This window comes from Rhineura floridana, chromosome 3 (genome assembly GCF_030035675.1).
Source record: "Rhineura floridana isolate rRhiFlo1 chromosome 3, rRhiFlo1.hap2, whole genome shotgun sequence".
Taxonomy (NCBI): Eukaryota; Metazoa; Chordata; class Lepidosauria; order Squamata; family Rhineuridae; genus Rhineura; species Rhineura floridana.
In genome coordinates, this window is record NC_084482.1 from 136,957,319 (window position 1) to 136,973,016 (window position 15,698).

A 15,698-nucleotide genomic window follows, 5' to 3' on the forward strand; every position below is an offset into this window, starting at 1 on the left:
GAATGTCTTTCTTTTCTATTTACCAGAAAATGGGTTTCAAACCCCCCCCCACATACTGTTTTTCTGATTTCTAGAAAAAAGTAAACATTAAAAATGCCTTTTCTGCATTGTTGTTGTTGTTGCTGTTGTTGATTATGATAATATCACTTTTTAATTTTCAAAGTGTATAACATTATTTAACTTGTTTGTTATCAGAAATATCTGAGATATACCACAGTTGTCACTTTCAATGATTGGCTTACTATGAGTGGCTTGCTAAACATCTAGTTCAGGGCTGGCTAAAACTTGAATTCAGTTCCTTTGGGCTGAATACCAGTGATTTTAAAACACTGAACCCACTTCCCATATTTCAGGTTACCTTTGTATGCATTCAAGACTACAATTGGCAAGCATCTTCCTCATATTTGTTCCAACAGGTTTTTTTTTTAACCACAAAGAGATGTTAAATATCGTTCTTCTCATTAATACATGCTAACTAGAATCTTTACTGTCCCTTGCCCAGTCATTTATTTCATAGCTGTACAATTGCTGTTGATGTTTTCCTTCCAGGTGTTCTAAGATTCTTAATGCAGCTGGTGAGCCTCGCATCTTCAGACCCCGTGATCGGGATGAGATGGTGAAGAAAGTGATTGAACCTATGGCCTGTGATGGATTGAGAACTATCTGTATTGCTTTTCGAGACTTCCCCAGCAGCCCTGAACCAGACTGGGACAATGAAAATGACATTTTAACTGACCTGACCTGCATTTGTGTGGTTGGCATACAAGATCCTGTAAGACCAGAGGTATGTTAGACTTACCTGATCTTAAGCAAGGTTACTTGTAGGAACTTCCATAAAAAATAAGCCTTATTTCCAAATAAATGTTAGGGCCAGAATGTGAAAGCACTCATTTTAATTTTTAAAAAAATGCTTCTATCATTTAATTTTTTGAAAGCAATTCTCTGCAATGCAGCATTACACCATCTTGTATCCAAAGAACTGCAACTGGAGTTCCACTCATGCAGCATTCTGTTTTCTGCTGCAATCCCTTACAGATACCCAAGTCACTTCTGGGGGTTGGGAAACTGTGGAATGCTGATCATTGTACTGCTGAGGGCTGTAGTTAGGATGAGGGAGAAGGAACTGGTGGAAATAGATCCAGGACACTAGCTCTGCACATTGGGATGTTTCTTTTCTTTTTAAAACGTATTTTAGCAGGAGTGAGAGTAGTGTCAAATAACTCTTGCTTTGGTGCATTGTTATATATGTTCCCTTGGGGAGCCTGTTTATTACAAGATATGAGTGGGTACGCTTGCTATGATGATGCAGGACCTCATTACTAATTATACAGCCATGAGAGTGGCTGTATACTATAGCCAGCGTGGATTTTTCACATTCCGCAATGTTAAATTGAAAATACCCTCCATGCTGTTCTGATGCTTCCCATAAGCTCATTTCAAAACAAAACCTTACAAACCTTATCGTTCTGAACTCAGAAATGCTTGCTTAACAACCCTCTCAATTTTCATGGTGATACACAAAACAGTCAGAGAGTACAGAGAGTTCAAAGTCTTAAAAGGGAGAAAAAAACTCCAGAGCCCTTTTGGACTTTTTTCTGCCACAATTCTCATCATCTGTTGAAATTCGTTACAAATCAGCCATGTTCACAGAGTACCTGGAATCCTATTACTGACCTTGCCCCATACTCTGACCTTCATCTTCTGCAGTTTAAAAGTTTAAAAAATGTCTGGCTGAATTTTAATTAATTTAATAAATTTTGCATTGAACTGAATGATAGTGCTGGGCGTGCTCAGTAAGAACCAACAGTGTTCTAAAAGCCAGACTCACAGCTGCTTGGCTTGCCTAATCAGGTGGCCACACCCAGGCCAGACTTGGGTTTCACGTGAGACAGTCATGGCTTCCCTCAGACAATCCTGGGAAGTGTAGTTTGTGAAGGCTGTTGAGAGGAGACTCCTATATCACTGAGAGAGCTCCAGTGGCTACAGTGGTTTAACAGTCAGCCGCTCTGACTGAAGGTCTGTGAGGACAACAGGGCGTCTCCTAGCAACTCTCAGCACCTTTCACCAACTATACTTCCCAGGATTCTTTGAGAGAAACCATGACTGTCCAAAGTGAACTAAAGGCCTAGTGTGGATGTGGCAAGGGACAGCTTTGCTTTAAATTTGGGTGGGAGGCTACATGTGCCTGCTATAAAATAAAAAGGTGGGGGAAACGCTGAAAAGCAATGATACTGTTCACAATGTTTTCCTTTTGGAAAGGAAAGGGACTACCTCTCTGCCCAGTGCCCACCCATCCAATTTCCTCCCCACTCCACCTCCTCCCCTCCCCTCCCCTGGGTCAATGTTGGACCATGACCTGGGAGACCAGGTTCAAATCCCCACACAGCCATGAAGCCCACTGGTTGACCTTGGGCCAGTCACTGCCTCTCAGCCTCAGAGGAAGGCAATGGTAAAACCACTTCTGAATACTGTTTACCATGAAAACCCTATTCATAGGGTCACCATAAGTCTTGATCAACTTGAAGGCACTCCATTTCCATTTTCCAACGTGATTGCACAGAAATAAATCCCACTGAACTCAAATAGTATGCAAATGATCAAACCCTCCCTCCTATCCCCTCCCTCTTGCCCCTTCCCTTCCCCTTCCTTTGCCCCCCTACCCATCCCCATCCCCTTCCAATCCCCTCCTCCCCTCCCTTTCCTCCTTCCCATGGTCAGTTAAATTTACCTATCTTAAGCATGATTGCATGGGAGTAAATACCACTGAAGTCTATACACATGCACATGATAAAACCTGCCCTCCCCCTTCCTTTGCCCCCTCCAATCCGCTCCTTCTCCTTCCTCATCCCCTTCCCCCTCCTCCTCCCCATGGTAAGTTTTATCTATCCTAACCATGATTGCATAGGAGTAAATCCCATTGAACTCAATAAGCATGCAAATGATCAGACCTGCCTTTCCCCTCCGTCCTCCTCCCCTCCTCTCCCCTCTTCCTCCTCCCCTGCCCAGTCCAGCCATCCCCCATCCCCCCAGTCAGTTTTACCTATCCTAAGCATGATTGCATGGGAGGAAATCCCACTGAACTCAATAAACATGCAAATGATCAAACCTGTCCTTCTCCTCCCCTCCCCCTCCTGCCTGCTCCCATACCCCTCCTCCCCTCTGCCCTCCCTCCCTCCTTCACCTTCTCCCCTCCCCATCCCCTGTGGTCAGTTTCACCTATCCTAAGCATGATTGCAGGGGAGTAAATCCCACTCAACTCAATAAGCATGCAAATGATCAAACCATTCTCAGCAAACATGCACAGGATCCTAATTCTTATATCCTGGATTAAAAAGCAGAGAAATTCACTAATAGGCAAAAAACCTTGCGGTTTAAGAACGTACCTATAGCCCACAGCTATTCTATCAAACTTTAAAAAGCAGGGAGATTGGGCAGCTATAGTGAATGCACCAGGGGAGCAGGAGACCTGACCTCCTCTCTGAGATATTGGACTGCCCTTCATATTTGCCAAAATCATAAGAAGACCTGATTTACTAGAAAAGACAATAATGCTGGGGGGAAAACAGAAGGGAGTAGAAAACGAGGAAGGCCAAACAAGAGATGGATTGATTTCATAAAGGAAGCCACAGACCTGAACTTACAAGATCTGAATAGGGTGGTTTATGACAGATGCTCTTGGAGGTCACTGATTCATAGGGTCGCCATAAGTCATAATTGACTTGAAGGCACATAACAACAACAACAACCATTTCTTGTGGAGCTTGGAAGAATTTGGTACCATGTGCCTCTGAGCAGATGGTAGGTGGTGGCAACACCTGCCATCTCCAAAGATGGAGAATTATATTTTTGTATGTTTGTTGGTGTTCTTCTTACTTTGCTTCTTTCCTGTGTTACTAACATTTCTACAGAGAATCTACCTAGATGAGATTCCTCCCACCCCAAATAGGTTTCAGCTCATTCACTAAATGGCTTGTGCATTGGATGAAACATTATATGGTAGCTTGAAATAAAAATATTGCTTTTTAGATTGATAACTTTTTAAATAATTACTGAGATATGCTGATAGCAACCAGCTCTACATCACCAGTGAACAACTCAACAGACTCTTGTAAGTTTACAAAGCAAGGCTCTGCCCATATGTAGCTTTCTCCCTGGAGGATAGCTCATCAGATGGGTGTTACTGCCATCTATCAACCATAGGCAGGAAATGCAGAATAAAAGTTGAGGAAGTAGCTATTCTTGTGAAAACGGTCCGTAAGCTTCAGCTAGTGCAGAATGTGGCAGTCCGCCTGATTAAAGGCAGCCGCCGGCGGGATCATATCACCCCAGTCCTCAAGGAACTGCACTGGTTACCGGTGGTTGCCTGGGCCAAATTCAAGATACTGGCCTTAACCTTTAAGCCCCTTTTTGAAGCCGGCCCACTCTACCTAAAGGATCGCCTCCATTTTCATCAGGGGCACTGGTTAACAAGATCCTCCTTGAACGGTTCACTTCTTATTCCCCCGTTAAGAGCAGTGAGACTGGTGAGGACAAGGTCCAGAGCCTTTTCAGTAGTGGCTCCCTCACTATGGAACTCGCTGCCTACCGACCTTCACCAGGCCGCCTCCTTGCTCTCTTTCCGTCAGGCCTTGAAGACCTGGCTCTTTAACCAGGCGTGGGAGGGGGGTTAGATTGGCAGTGTGCAGCTTTGGGGGTGTTTTAACCTTTAATTTTTAATGCTCTCTGTTTATGTTTTTATATGAACTGTATTTGTGTTTTGCTGTATGTTGCCCAGAGTGGCAGACTAACTTCTGCCAGGTGGGCGTCTAATCAAATCTAATAATAATAATAATAATAATAATAATAATAATAATAATAATAATAATAATAATAATAATAATAATAATAATAAAATAAAATAAAATAAAATAAAATAATAATAATAATAATAATAATAATAATAATAATAATAATAATAATAATAATAATAATTTACCCAGATCATTTCTTGCTTCTTTGACCAGGCAGTTGCTTTTCCAACTAGCTCTTCTCAATTTTTGCTTTTAGCTAATTGGTGTTTTTGGTGTCTTGGTCTTGATCTTTCTTGCCTCCCATTCTGCTGTTGCAGTGAGTCTTGTGTCTCTTTCAAGCATGTCCAAGTGAAGTTTTTCCCTTGCCCTCTGCATTGCTTTTGTTGCTGTTCCTCCCTCCCCGCCCAATCTGTCCCTGGCTTTTTTGTTTTCCTTCTGCTTTGCTTTTGCCCGCTCTTGCCTTGTTTGGTCTCTCATTCCCTTGTTGCTGCCTTTCTTCAGTGGCTATTCTCTCCATGGGTGTTGTTTCCTGTGTGTCTTCTAGGGATGGGATCTGTTGGCTGGTGCTAGTTCAAAAGCATTCCATCAGCCTAATAGGCTGGTATTGATTCGAGTTCATTCTGTATCCACTAGCTGCTGCTTTTACCGATCTGTGTTTTTTTCCACTTGGAAAAAGTATCAGTATTAATACTGATATTTTGAAGGAAATACATTATCAATATTTTGAAAGAAATATTAACATTTTCTTTAAAATAGCAATATTTTGAAGGAAATATCAATATTTTAAAAGGAAATGTCAATAAATTATCATTTTTACAATTGATGTTTTAGAGGTGGGTTGTTTTTTTTTTAAAAAAGTTAATTTTCAAAAATAGCCGTGGAAATTTGCCACATTAAAATATGATCCACAGCAATTGAGAATAAGTGAATTAATGGAGAATTCAGTACCAAATCTGAATTGGGCAGACTTCTAGCACATTCCTAGTGTCTTCCCACTGCTTGGACCCTGCCTGCTGCCATTAAGCATGGTAGCAGCACCTTGACCCCCCCCATTGAGACCCCCTTCCTTTCTGCCATTGTCCTCGGCTATTCTGGTCATTAGTTTTCCTGCCCTTTCCCCCCATCCTTTTGCTCTGTTTTCCTGCTGTCCTGCCTTTCCCCCCCCCCAGCCCCAGAGCAGGCACACAAGTTAGTGGGGCTGGATTAGTACCCAAAGGGAAACTGAAGGGCCTCCATCACCCATGAATGGGATATCCACTGTGCGTAATGGGCCTTTTAAAACAACTTTTCCTTAGTGCCTTGCAACTGTGCACGCGAGTTGGATTATCATGGTGGCTGCAACTTCTTCAGTTGATGGCCAGGTACAATCAGTTACTCATGTGCCCTCTGCTGGTTCAAATGCACATTTGCCCTCCAGCTCTGCACAGTGAGGACAACCACTTCTGCTTTTCAGTAGCTGTCCCCTGCACAACATCCCAAAAAGGCACTAAAAAAGAAAAAAAAGCACAGCAAAACCTTCTCCACACTCACACTGTCTGAAAGTGCAGGATACAAATCAGCAGTGATGCATGCTTCCAGAAGGATGCATTCTGCAAGTGACAAAGGGCACTTTATAGAACCTTTTTGTGAGGATGATGTCACTGTTAGATCTGAGGTAATCCATCTCTTTGATTCCCCAGAAGTCTCTGATGAGGAGTTTCTTGGTTCTACCACTCCAGCTCAAACATCCCTAATCCTCCTCCACCACCCTGCCCTTACAGCTTACAACAGAGGTCTTGAACCAAATCAAGGACTCCCTCCTGGGGGCTATATCCTCTGAGTAGTTACAACCCCCCAATCAGGGTGACTCCAACTGGATCAGCAGTACAGCCTGCGTTAGCCCACCCTGACCAGGTTTGTCTCAAGCCGCTGCCAATATCAGAGTGACTCACCCTGCAACTATCCAGCCCAGAGAAGCCAACCTTCAGAATAGGGCCATGGCTAGGGTTTTGGATGGGCATTCTTCAGATGAGGAGGGAGCCAATTCTCCAGATCTATTTACCGTGACAGACAGGGTCTCAATCCAGATCTAGCTAAGGACCCCATGGATCCTTTCATCAATCCTCAGTGTGATGAGGGGGAGTGGAACAGTGGGTCAGTTGTAGAGGAAGTGCCTCTCATAGACTGTTTCAACCTAACCGTTTTGCTCTTCTCCTGTGCAAAGCCTTAGCAGTTTTGGGCTTCAACAAACCCACACACACCTCTTCAAAGGGGTCAGCCATTCTCAAGGAACCTAAATTATCCATTTGAATGATGCATGTCCCTTGAACTTTCAAAATGCTGGCCAGCAGAGAATGGGATGCCCCACTGAGGTCTAAAAGTATCAGTTTCATTGCGAACATGTTCTCTAATCTGGAACCCTCCTTTATGAATATGCTTAAATTTCCAGGTTATCTACCTTAGTGCCTTCTCCCTCCTCCCCAGGGAGGGTGATGTTCAGTTTAAGGATGCCAAAGAACATAGACTGGACTTTGCTCTTCACAAGTTGTGTGACTCAATAGATCTATCCACTTGTGCAACTTGTGCAGTTTCCTCCTTGTTAAAGCCTCAATGGTATGGCTCAATGAGCTACTGGATCATCTGTACCAAGACCCAGAGTACGTCATGAGGACCTTACTGAAGTTACATTGAGCTGCCTCTTTCATAATGGATGTCACATTAGATGCTGTCCAGTTCTCAGCACTGTCCATGGCAGCTGGCATCATTCAGTAGTGGACAGTAACATCCAACATCAAGAAAGGCATCCTATTCTGGTACCTCCCCAAATCAGTGGTAACCACAGATGCCAGCCTACTGGACTGGGGGTGCAAACTGGCAGACAGACTACATACAGGGTCAGTGGTCCCCAGAAAAAAGCCTCCACAGCATCAGCTGGCTGGAACTTTGGACAGCCAGATTGGCCATCCAGCATTTCACCTGTAAGTTCAGCCTTCAAAATGTCTTGCAGTACACAGACAACACCAAAGTGAAGGCACACTTTAACAGATGGAGGGATGGATCTCAGGAGTCTGCAACTAGAGGCGGAGGCCTCCTTCAACTGGGCAGAACTCCATCTGCTCTCGGTTCAAGCAGAATAGGTGAGCTGTGACCCAAACGCAATGCTGGACTGGCTCAGCAGACAACAGGTGAACCCAGGGGAGTGGAAACTGCACCCATCAGTCTTCTGCCATCTCCAGCATCAGTTTGGGAAAATTTGGCAAGGACAGTTTTGGAAATTGTCCTTGACCTCTTCACCTCCCCAACCAATCAGCAGGTCCCCCACTTCAGTCAGCACAAGTAGAAGCCATAGATGCCCTGTCCACTCCTTGGTGCAAGGACTCCTATACGCCTTTCTCCGATGCCCCTCATTGTATGGACATTATAGAAACTTCAGGAGGAGAGACTGGAGCCGGTCCTTGGGGCTTCATTTTGACCCCTTAGTTTGTGGCTCTCAGAGGTTTGTCATCTATTTCTGACCAATCTGTGGAATCTACCACCGCCATCAGATCTCCTCTTGCAGGACCCAGGGCACCATCCAGACCTTCATTGGCTTAAGCTAGCTGCTTGGTGCTTGGACAGCGCTGCTTGAGGCAATCTGGCTTGTCTATCTTATATGTATTTTGGTTATGTCCAAAGATGAAACTTTTTTGGATATCTGTGCTAAGAGAAATAGAAAACATAACAGGATATACTTTAGCATTGAATGTAGGAATAATGCTTTTAGGTTACATAAGAGACTATTGTTTTTGTCAGACAATGGAGAAAAGGTAATAATTAATTACCGTATATTCCGGCGTATAAGACAACTGGGCGTATAAGACGACCCCCAACTTTTCCAGTTAAAATATAGAGTTTGGGATATACTCGCCGTATAAGACTACCCCTGCTTATGACATGCAAGCGATGTACCTTACCGGCGATTGGCTGGCTGTTGTATACAAAGCCTATCGTGCGAAGGCAAGAATGTCTTTGAAGTCAAGACTAGGGGCGTCAGGCCCCTCCCACTCTCCAGTTCATTCTTGCCTTCGTACGAACAAGATTGAGCTCCTATAGCATAGCTTAGCTAAGTTTTCTGTGTTTTTTGTTGCTGTATTTGTTTGACAGAGAGTGGAGGTTTTGTGACAGTGTGTTTACCAAGTGTTCCCTTCCCTCTGTCTTGTATCTAACGTCGTGTTTTCCATTCCTGGGGAGTTCCCTTGGGGGGGTTCCCTGTTGCCCGGGCCGTTGATTTTCCCAGCCTTTCATCCAATGGCCATCAGAGGGACCGCGGCTGCGGTTCTCTCTATTCCCAGCAGGAGCTTGAGGCTGCAGCTCCCGTCGTTATTTCCCTCCCGTTCCTGGCCGTTTGAGTCTCCCCCGTCCCGGGAATATTTCATTGAGAGTCTGCGGCTGCGGCTCTCTCTCTCCCTTTGCGGCTTTTATCTCGGACTGCCTTGAGCCTCGCTGCCTGACAGTTTCGCGCTGCAACGGTCCCTGCATACGGCGGCTGCGGCTGCCTCCTCCTGCTTCCTTAGCGGCGGCGGCTTTTTTGCCTTTTTTACCTAGCCATTCCTTTATTGATTTTCTGCGCCGCGACCTTGCTTATCGGCCCCACGGCTGCAGCACAAGCGGCTCTACCCCCGCCCGCCATTGCCGCTTCGTTATTGTCCGTCATTTTTTGACTTAATTTTCCCGCTCTTTTTCAGCACCCGACGTATAAGACGACCCCCGACTTTTGAGAAGATTTTCCTGGGTTAAAAAGTCGTCTTATACGCCGGAATATACGGTAATTACAGAAGGAGCCCAGGGCAGCATATCTCAACTATTGCTTATTTGACAGTTAGTATTACAGGAAAATAAATGCCCCCACATTAGATAACTGGATCATGAAAGTCTGGGAGAAAGTCCAGATGGTGAAAGTGATGGACATTATGAAAGTAGGAGAAGGTGGATAATTATTTTGTAGAAATATGGGCTCCTTTATATATATTGGAGTAGTAAAGCAGAGGAGAATGTTGAACCACAAATATTATTAGGAACCTTATAAAAATGTTAGATTCTCATATTTACCTCTCTTCTTAACTACCTTTCTCACTTCTTCAATTTTTCTCTTAAACAAGTTGAATATTCTGTAATTACTTACTGTATTTGTACTTGTATATGTATAATAGTATTTGAGAATTTCTCAACTAATGGGAGGAAGGGCGGGATATAAATCAAATAATAAATAAATAAATAATAAAAAGGGAACCTGAAAAAATTAAATGTTTTAGTAAATGATAATAAATAACTATAGTGTGATGCCTCATGTTACACAAGTATTTTGGTGAAAGTTCACATGAACTTGTTACTGGCCCAACACATAGGGCAGGGCATACCCTCGACTTGGTTTTTGCTCCAGATGGAGAAAGGGGTTGTCTGGAGATAGCGGGGGTGGACCATTGTCATGGTCAGATCACTTTCTGGTGAAGTTTAGACTTATGGCTCCGATCCTTCCCTGCAGGGGTGGTGGACAGATTAAGATGGTCTGCCCCCGGAGCCTAATGGAATCCACTGGATTCCTGAATGCCCTGGGGGAGTTCCCAGTAGATACAGCAGGTGACCCTGTTGAAGCCCTTGTCGCGCTGTGGAACAGCGAGGCGCGTCGGGCTCTTGACACGGTTGCCACCAAGCGCCCTCTCCGGCATTGTGCCCGGCTTGCACCTTAGTACACCAGTGAGCTAAGGGCAATGAAACAGACTGGATAACGGCTAGAGAGCAAATGGCAAAAGATGTGCTGTGAGGCTGATCGGGCACGAGTAAAACATCATAACCGTGCCTACTGTGTGGCAGTGAGGGCGGTGAAGAAGGCCCACTTCTCTGCCTCCAGCGCATCCTCAAGTAGCCATCCGGTGGAGCTTTTCTGTATTGGCAGGGGTCTGTTGACAATAACTCCAGGAAATGGAGACTTAGACCCTTCGGAGGCCCACTGTGGATTGTTTGCTAGGCACTTTGAGGGTAAAGTTGCTCGCCTCCGTAGCAATCTTGATGCCCCATCCACATCTACTGTAGTCCCCAATGAGGTGTCCAGTGCAACATCTGCTGCAACTCCTTGGGAACAGTTTCAGTTGATGCGGCCTGATGATGTGGACAAGGTGCTTGCGATGATGAAGCCAGCAACATGTCCTCTCGACCCTTGCCCTTCTTGGCTTATTAAAGCTTGCCAAGGGGGTCTGACCGAGTGGATCCAGGGTGTGGTCAATGCATCATTACGAGAGGGAGTGGTTCCAGCCACCTTGAAAGAGGCAGTGATTCGACCACTCCTGAAAAACCTCTCCCTGGACCCATTGGTTTGTGACAACTAGTGACCGGTTGCAAATACCCCCTTTTTAGGGAAGGTGATTGAGAGGGTTGTGGTGCAGCAATTGCAAGTACTCTTGGATGAAACAGATTATCTTGACCCATCCCAGTCTGGGTTCAGGCCTGGTTATGGGACTGAATCGGCCTTGGTCAACCTGATGGATGACCTTTATCGGGAGAAATACAGGGGGAGTGCGACCCTGTTATTCTTACTTGACCTCTCAGTGGCTTTTGATACCATTGACCATGGTATCCTTCTGGGCCAACTTGGTGAGATGGGTATTGGAGGCACTGTTTTACAGTGGTTCCAATCCTATCTCCAGGGTCATTCTCAGAGAATAGCATTGCGTGACTGTCTTTTGGCCCCCTGGCAGCTGTGCTGTGGGGTGCCGCAGGTTACCATCTTGTCCCCCATGCTGTTTAACATCTATATGAAGCCCTTGGAAGCAGTCATCAGGAGCTTTGGGGTGAGGTGTCAGCAGTATGCTGATGATACCCAGCTCTATTTCTCCGTAACATCTGAATCGGGAGAGGCCGTGCAAGCCCTGGACCGCTGCCTCGACTCGGTGGTGGGCTGGATGAGGGCCAATAAACTGAGTCTGAATCCTAGCAAGACGGAGGTGCTGTGGGTTGGTGGTTTCTGAGTTCAGATAATTGGTCAGTTGCCTGCTTTGGATGGGGTTGTACTCCCTCTGAAAGAGCAGGTCCATAGCCTGGGGGTGCTCCTGGATCCATCTTTGTCGCTAGAGGCCAGGTGACCTCAGTGGTTAGGAGTGCCTTTTACCAGCTTCAGCTGGTGAGACAGTTGCGACCGTTTCTGGACCGGGATAGCCTGACCACTGTTGTCCATGCACTGGTAACCTCTAGGCTGGATTACTGTAATGTGCTCTATGTGGGGCTGCCCTTGAGGTTGGTCCGGAAGCTGCAGCTGGTGCAAAATGCGGCGGCAAGACTGCTCACTGGAGCAGGGTATTGCCAACATGTCACCCCACTGCTGAAAGAACTGCACTGGCTGCCCATTGCTACCGAGCCAAGTTCAAGGTTCTAGTTTTGGCATACAAAGCCATTGCATTTCGGGACCAGGATTACCCTTACCTGCGCTGTGCAGGTAAGGGTCTCCTGCAGATACCATCTTATCAGGAGGTCCGTTTCACATAACATAGGAAACGGACATTTAGTGTGGCAGCACCCACGCTGTGGAATTCCCTCCCCTTAAATATTAGACAGGCGCCATCTCTGCTATCTTTTCGGCGCCTTTTGAAGACTTTCCTCTTTCAACAAGCCTTTTAAGTTGAGACCTATCCCAGTCTGCATCTGTGTCAGAATTGTTTAATATGTTTTTAATAATGTTTTTAAACCTTTTTAAGGTTGTTTTTTAAATGTTTTTAATGCTGTTTTGTTTTAATGTATTTTAAGACCTGTTTTATGATGTTTTAAAGTGTTTTAGTGCTTTGTTTGCTGCCCTGGGCTCCTGCTGGGAGGAAGGGAGGGATACAAAATAAATAAATAAATAAATAAAATGAATGACCTATTTTCTACTTGCTTGTTCTCAAAAATTTATCATAGCCATACCTCTCCCGCCACCAATAATTAATTCCCACCCACACTTCTTGAATGTAGATCTGTAGCAGACTTGAGCACTGATACCATTACATCCATGTTGTGAAAGTACTACAACTTCCTGTATCAGTTCTGCTGATATTTATTTATTTCATTTCTATTTATTTCTTATGCCTCTGTTATACTCTTCCCTCAAAAAGCTCACAACAGGGCTTCCAGGCAGTCTGACTTGATTAAGTTGACCTTTAACAATGTATCTGTATCATGTGCTTTCAGGCCATTATACTGATTTTCAAATATAAACTCTCCTTAAGTGATCTTTTGTAGCCTTATCATTTGTAGCCTTATCATTTATTCATAATGATGTTAGTATTGTTAAGGGATAAAAGTATTTTTAAAAACACTGAATAGAGGATAGGGAGCATGCACTCCCAATGTCTGCTGTGCATGGCACTATTACTGGAACAACTGAGCTCAAATGATCTGGTAGACTGGTGCTGGATTTGGATTTGCCGGTTTTGAACTGTTGGATGCAACAGTACTTTATGACATAAACATATATTGTTAGGTGCAACCGTATTCCATTATAAATCCTTTAAAATTCTATTTTGAATTGATCACAACTCTTGTGGGAATTTTTCATTAGGTGCCTAATTATTTCTAATGCCGTTGAAAAGAAGATTACCTAGAAAAATAGAATCACAGAGTTGGAAGGGGCCTATAAGGCCATCGAGTCCAACCCCCTGCTCAATGCAGGAATCCAAATTAAAGCATACCTGACAGGTGACTGTCCAGCTGCTTCTCTAATGCCTCCAGGGTTTGAGAGCCCACCACCTCCCTATGTAATTGGTTCCATTGTCATACCGCTTTAACCGTTAGGAAGTTTTTCCTGATGTTCAGTTGAAATCTGGCTTCCTGTAACTTGAGCCCATTACTCCGTGTCCTGCACTGTGGGGCAATCGAGAAGAGATCCTAGCCATCCTGTGTGGCAACCTTTCAAGTACTAGAAGAGTGCTATCATATCTCCCCTCAATCTTCTCTTCTCAAGGCTAAACATGCCCAGTTCTTTCAGTCTCTCTTCATAGGCCTTTGTTTCTAGTCCCCTATCATTCTTGCCCTCCTTTCAACCCGTTCCCATTTGTCTGCATCTTTCTTAAAGTGTGGTGTCCAGAACTGGACACAGTACTCAAGATGAGACCTAACCAGTGCCAAACAGAGGGGAATCAGTACTTCACATGATTTGGAAACTATACTTCTGTTAATCAACCTAAAATAGCATTTGCCTTTTTTGAAGCCATATCACACTGTTAGGTCAAATTCAGTTTGTGATCAACAACAATCCCAAGATCCTTCTCACATATAGTATTGCTGAGCCAAGTATCCCCCAACTTATAACTGTGCATTTGGTTTCTTTTTCCTAGGTGTAGAACTTTGCACTTATCCCTGTTAAATCTCATTCTGTTGTTTTCAGCCCAATGCTCCAGCCTATCAAGATCCCCAGGTATTAGCTATCCGTCCCAATTTTGTATCATTTGCAAATTTGATAAGTATTCCCTGAACCTAGAGCAATAGCAGGAATACAGGGTATTTTGCAAACAGTACCTTGTCAGAAATGCTAAATCAGGGTTGGCCCTTCCATTAGGTATGGAGCAGCAATAAGATGTTGGGAGGACTGACCTGGGTGTGTCATGTGTCCTGCCGTATATCCTCTAAACTAGCCTGCTGCCTTCAGGACACTGTCCTATCACCACTATTCAGCTGCCAGGTTGGTCAGTTTCTGCAACAAAACATCTTGGGCAGCCCTGACTAGGTTGTATCCAACATTATATTAATACATTTCAAAAATTGTCTCTGCCAGGTGTATGTTATTGTGAAATGAAATGATTTTATTTGTGCTACCTATACCTCCCAAAGACACATGATTGAGAAGTTAGAAAACTAATTTCTCTTGTTCTCATTTAACTCTTGCTGCTAGTTTTAGTGTTTGAAAATAAATCCATTCTAAAATAATACAAACCTGATCACTAGTTTTTGATAATATTGTTTCCCCATTTCATTTCACTGTTTTAGGTCCCAGAAGCCATAAGAAAGTGCCAGCGAGCTGGAATTACAGTCCGCATGGTCACTGGGGACAACATCAATACAGCTCGTGCAATTGCCATAAAGTGTGGGATCATTCATCCTGGGGAAGACTTCCTCTGCATTGAGGGGAAAGAGTTTAATCGAAGGATCCGAAATGAGAAGGGAGATGTAAGACAGTCAATATAAAACATCAATTATTCTATAAAATATTTACAGAATGGTGGATAATGAAACCTATTTTATTTGTCTTGTATTATGCTGTTCCTCACATTCTCTCTATTTTTTTCTGAATGGGAGAGATGATACTGTTTCTAAGACTTCATTTTTGTGATGTTAAATGCCAAAAGAAGCAGCAGAAGAGTTTTACCCCACATGTACATTTCAGCTTTCACTTCTGATTTGATTCATAGGTTGATTTGGTGTTAAATGAGCAAACCTTCCTCTTTCCCTTGAATACTGTCTTAATCAGTTACCATTGAAACCAGTTTACTGTTCCATCTGAATCAAATCCTGGTTTCTAATCCTGGTTTTGAGATATTGTGCAAACCACAGTTTGCCAGATCATAAGGAATGGCAAGCTGTACTTTTCACAAAAACAGGACTGATCAATTTGGAGAGACTCTAAAATAAACTAAGCTGACCTAAATCTGCAGCTTTGGCCAGGAGCATCATTTTCAATTTCAGTAGAGAAGGCATATACATTTCAGTTGGACAGGACAAATTTTACAAGATTGAAATGCCCCTTCTTGGATCCATTCAAAGTTAAACTCCTAAAAAGTACTGGGGCATTTGCAATTAGTTTGTTTAGACATCATAACAACTATATAATGTTGCTAACACAGGACAAAGTCATATTAGCCGAGTGTGTGCAGCTGGGGTGAGGATGTGACCAGAGCCTTGGCTTGGTTGTAAGAGGAGATGCACATGACA

The 15,698-nt window shown here is 44.0% G+C and overlaps 1 protein-coding gene across 1 annotated transcript in view; it reads left to right on the top strand.

Moving 5' to 3' along the window:
- Positions 1-15,698, top strand: part of ATP2B2 (ATPase plasma membrane Ca2+ transporting 2) — a 462,511-nt gene that overhangs the window by 355,210 nt on the left and 91,603 nt on the right. The window contains exons 13-14 of the mRNA XM_061618080.1: positions 550-784; positions 14,757-14,936. Of these exons, the coding sequence (XP_061474064.1) occupies positions 550-784; positions 14,757-14,936 (415 nt within the window). The remainder of the gene's footprint in view (positions 1-549; positions 785-14,756; positions 14,937-15,698) is intronic.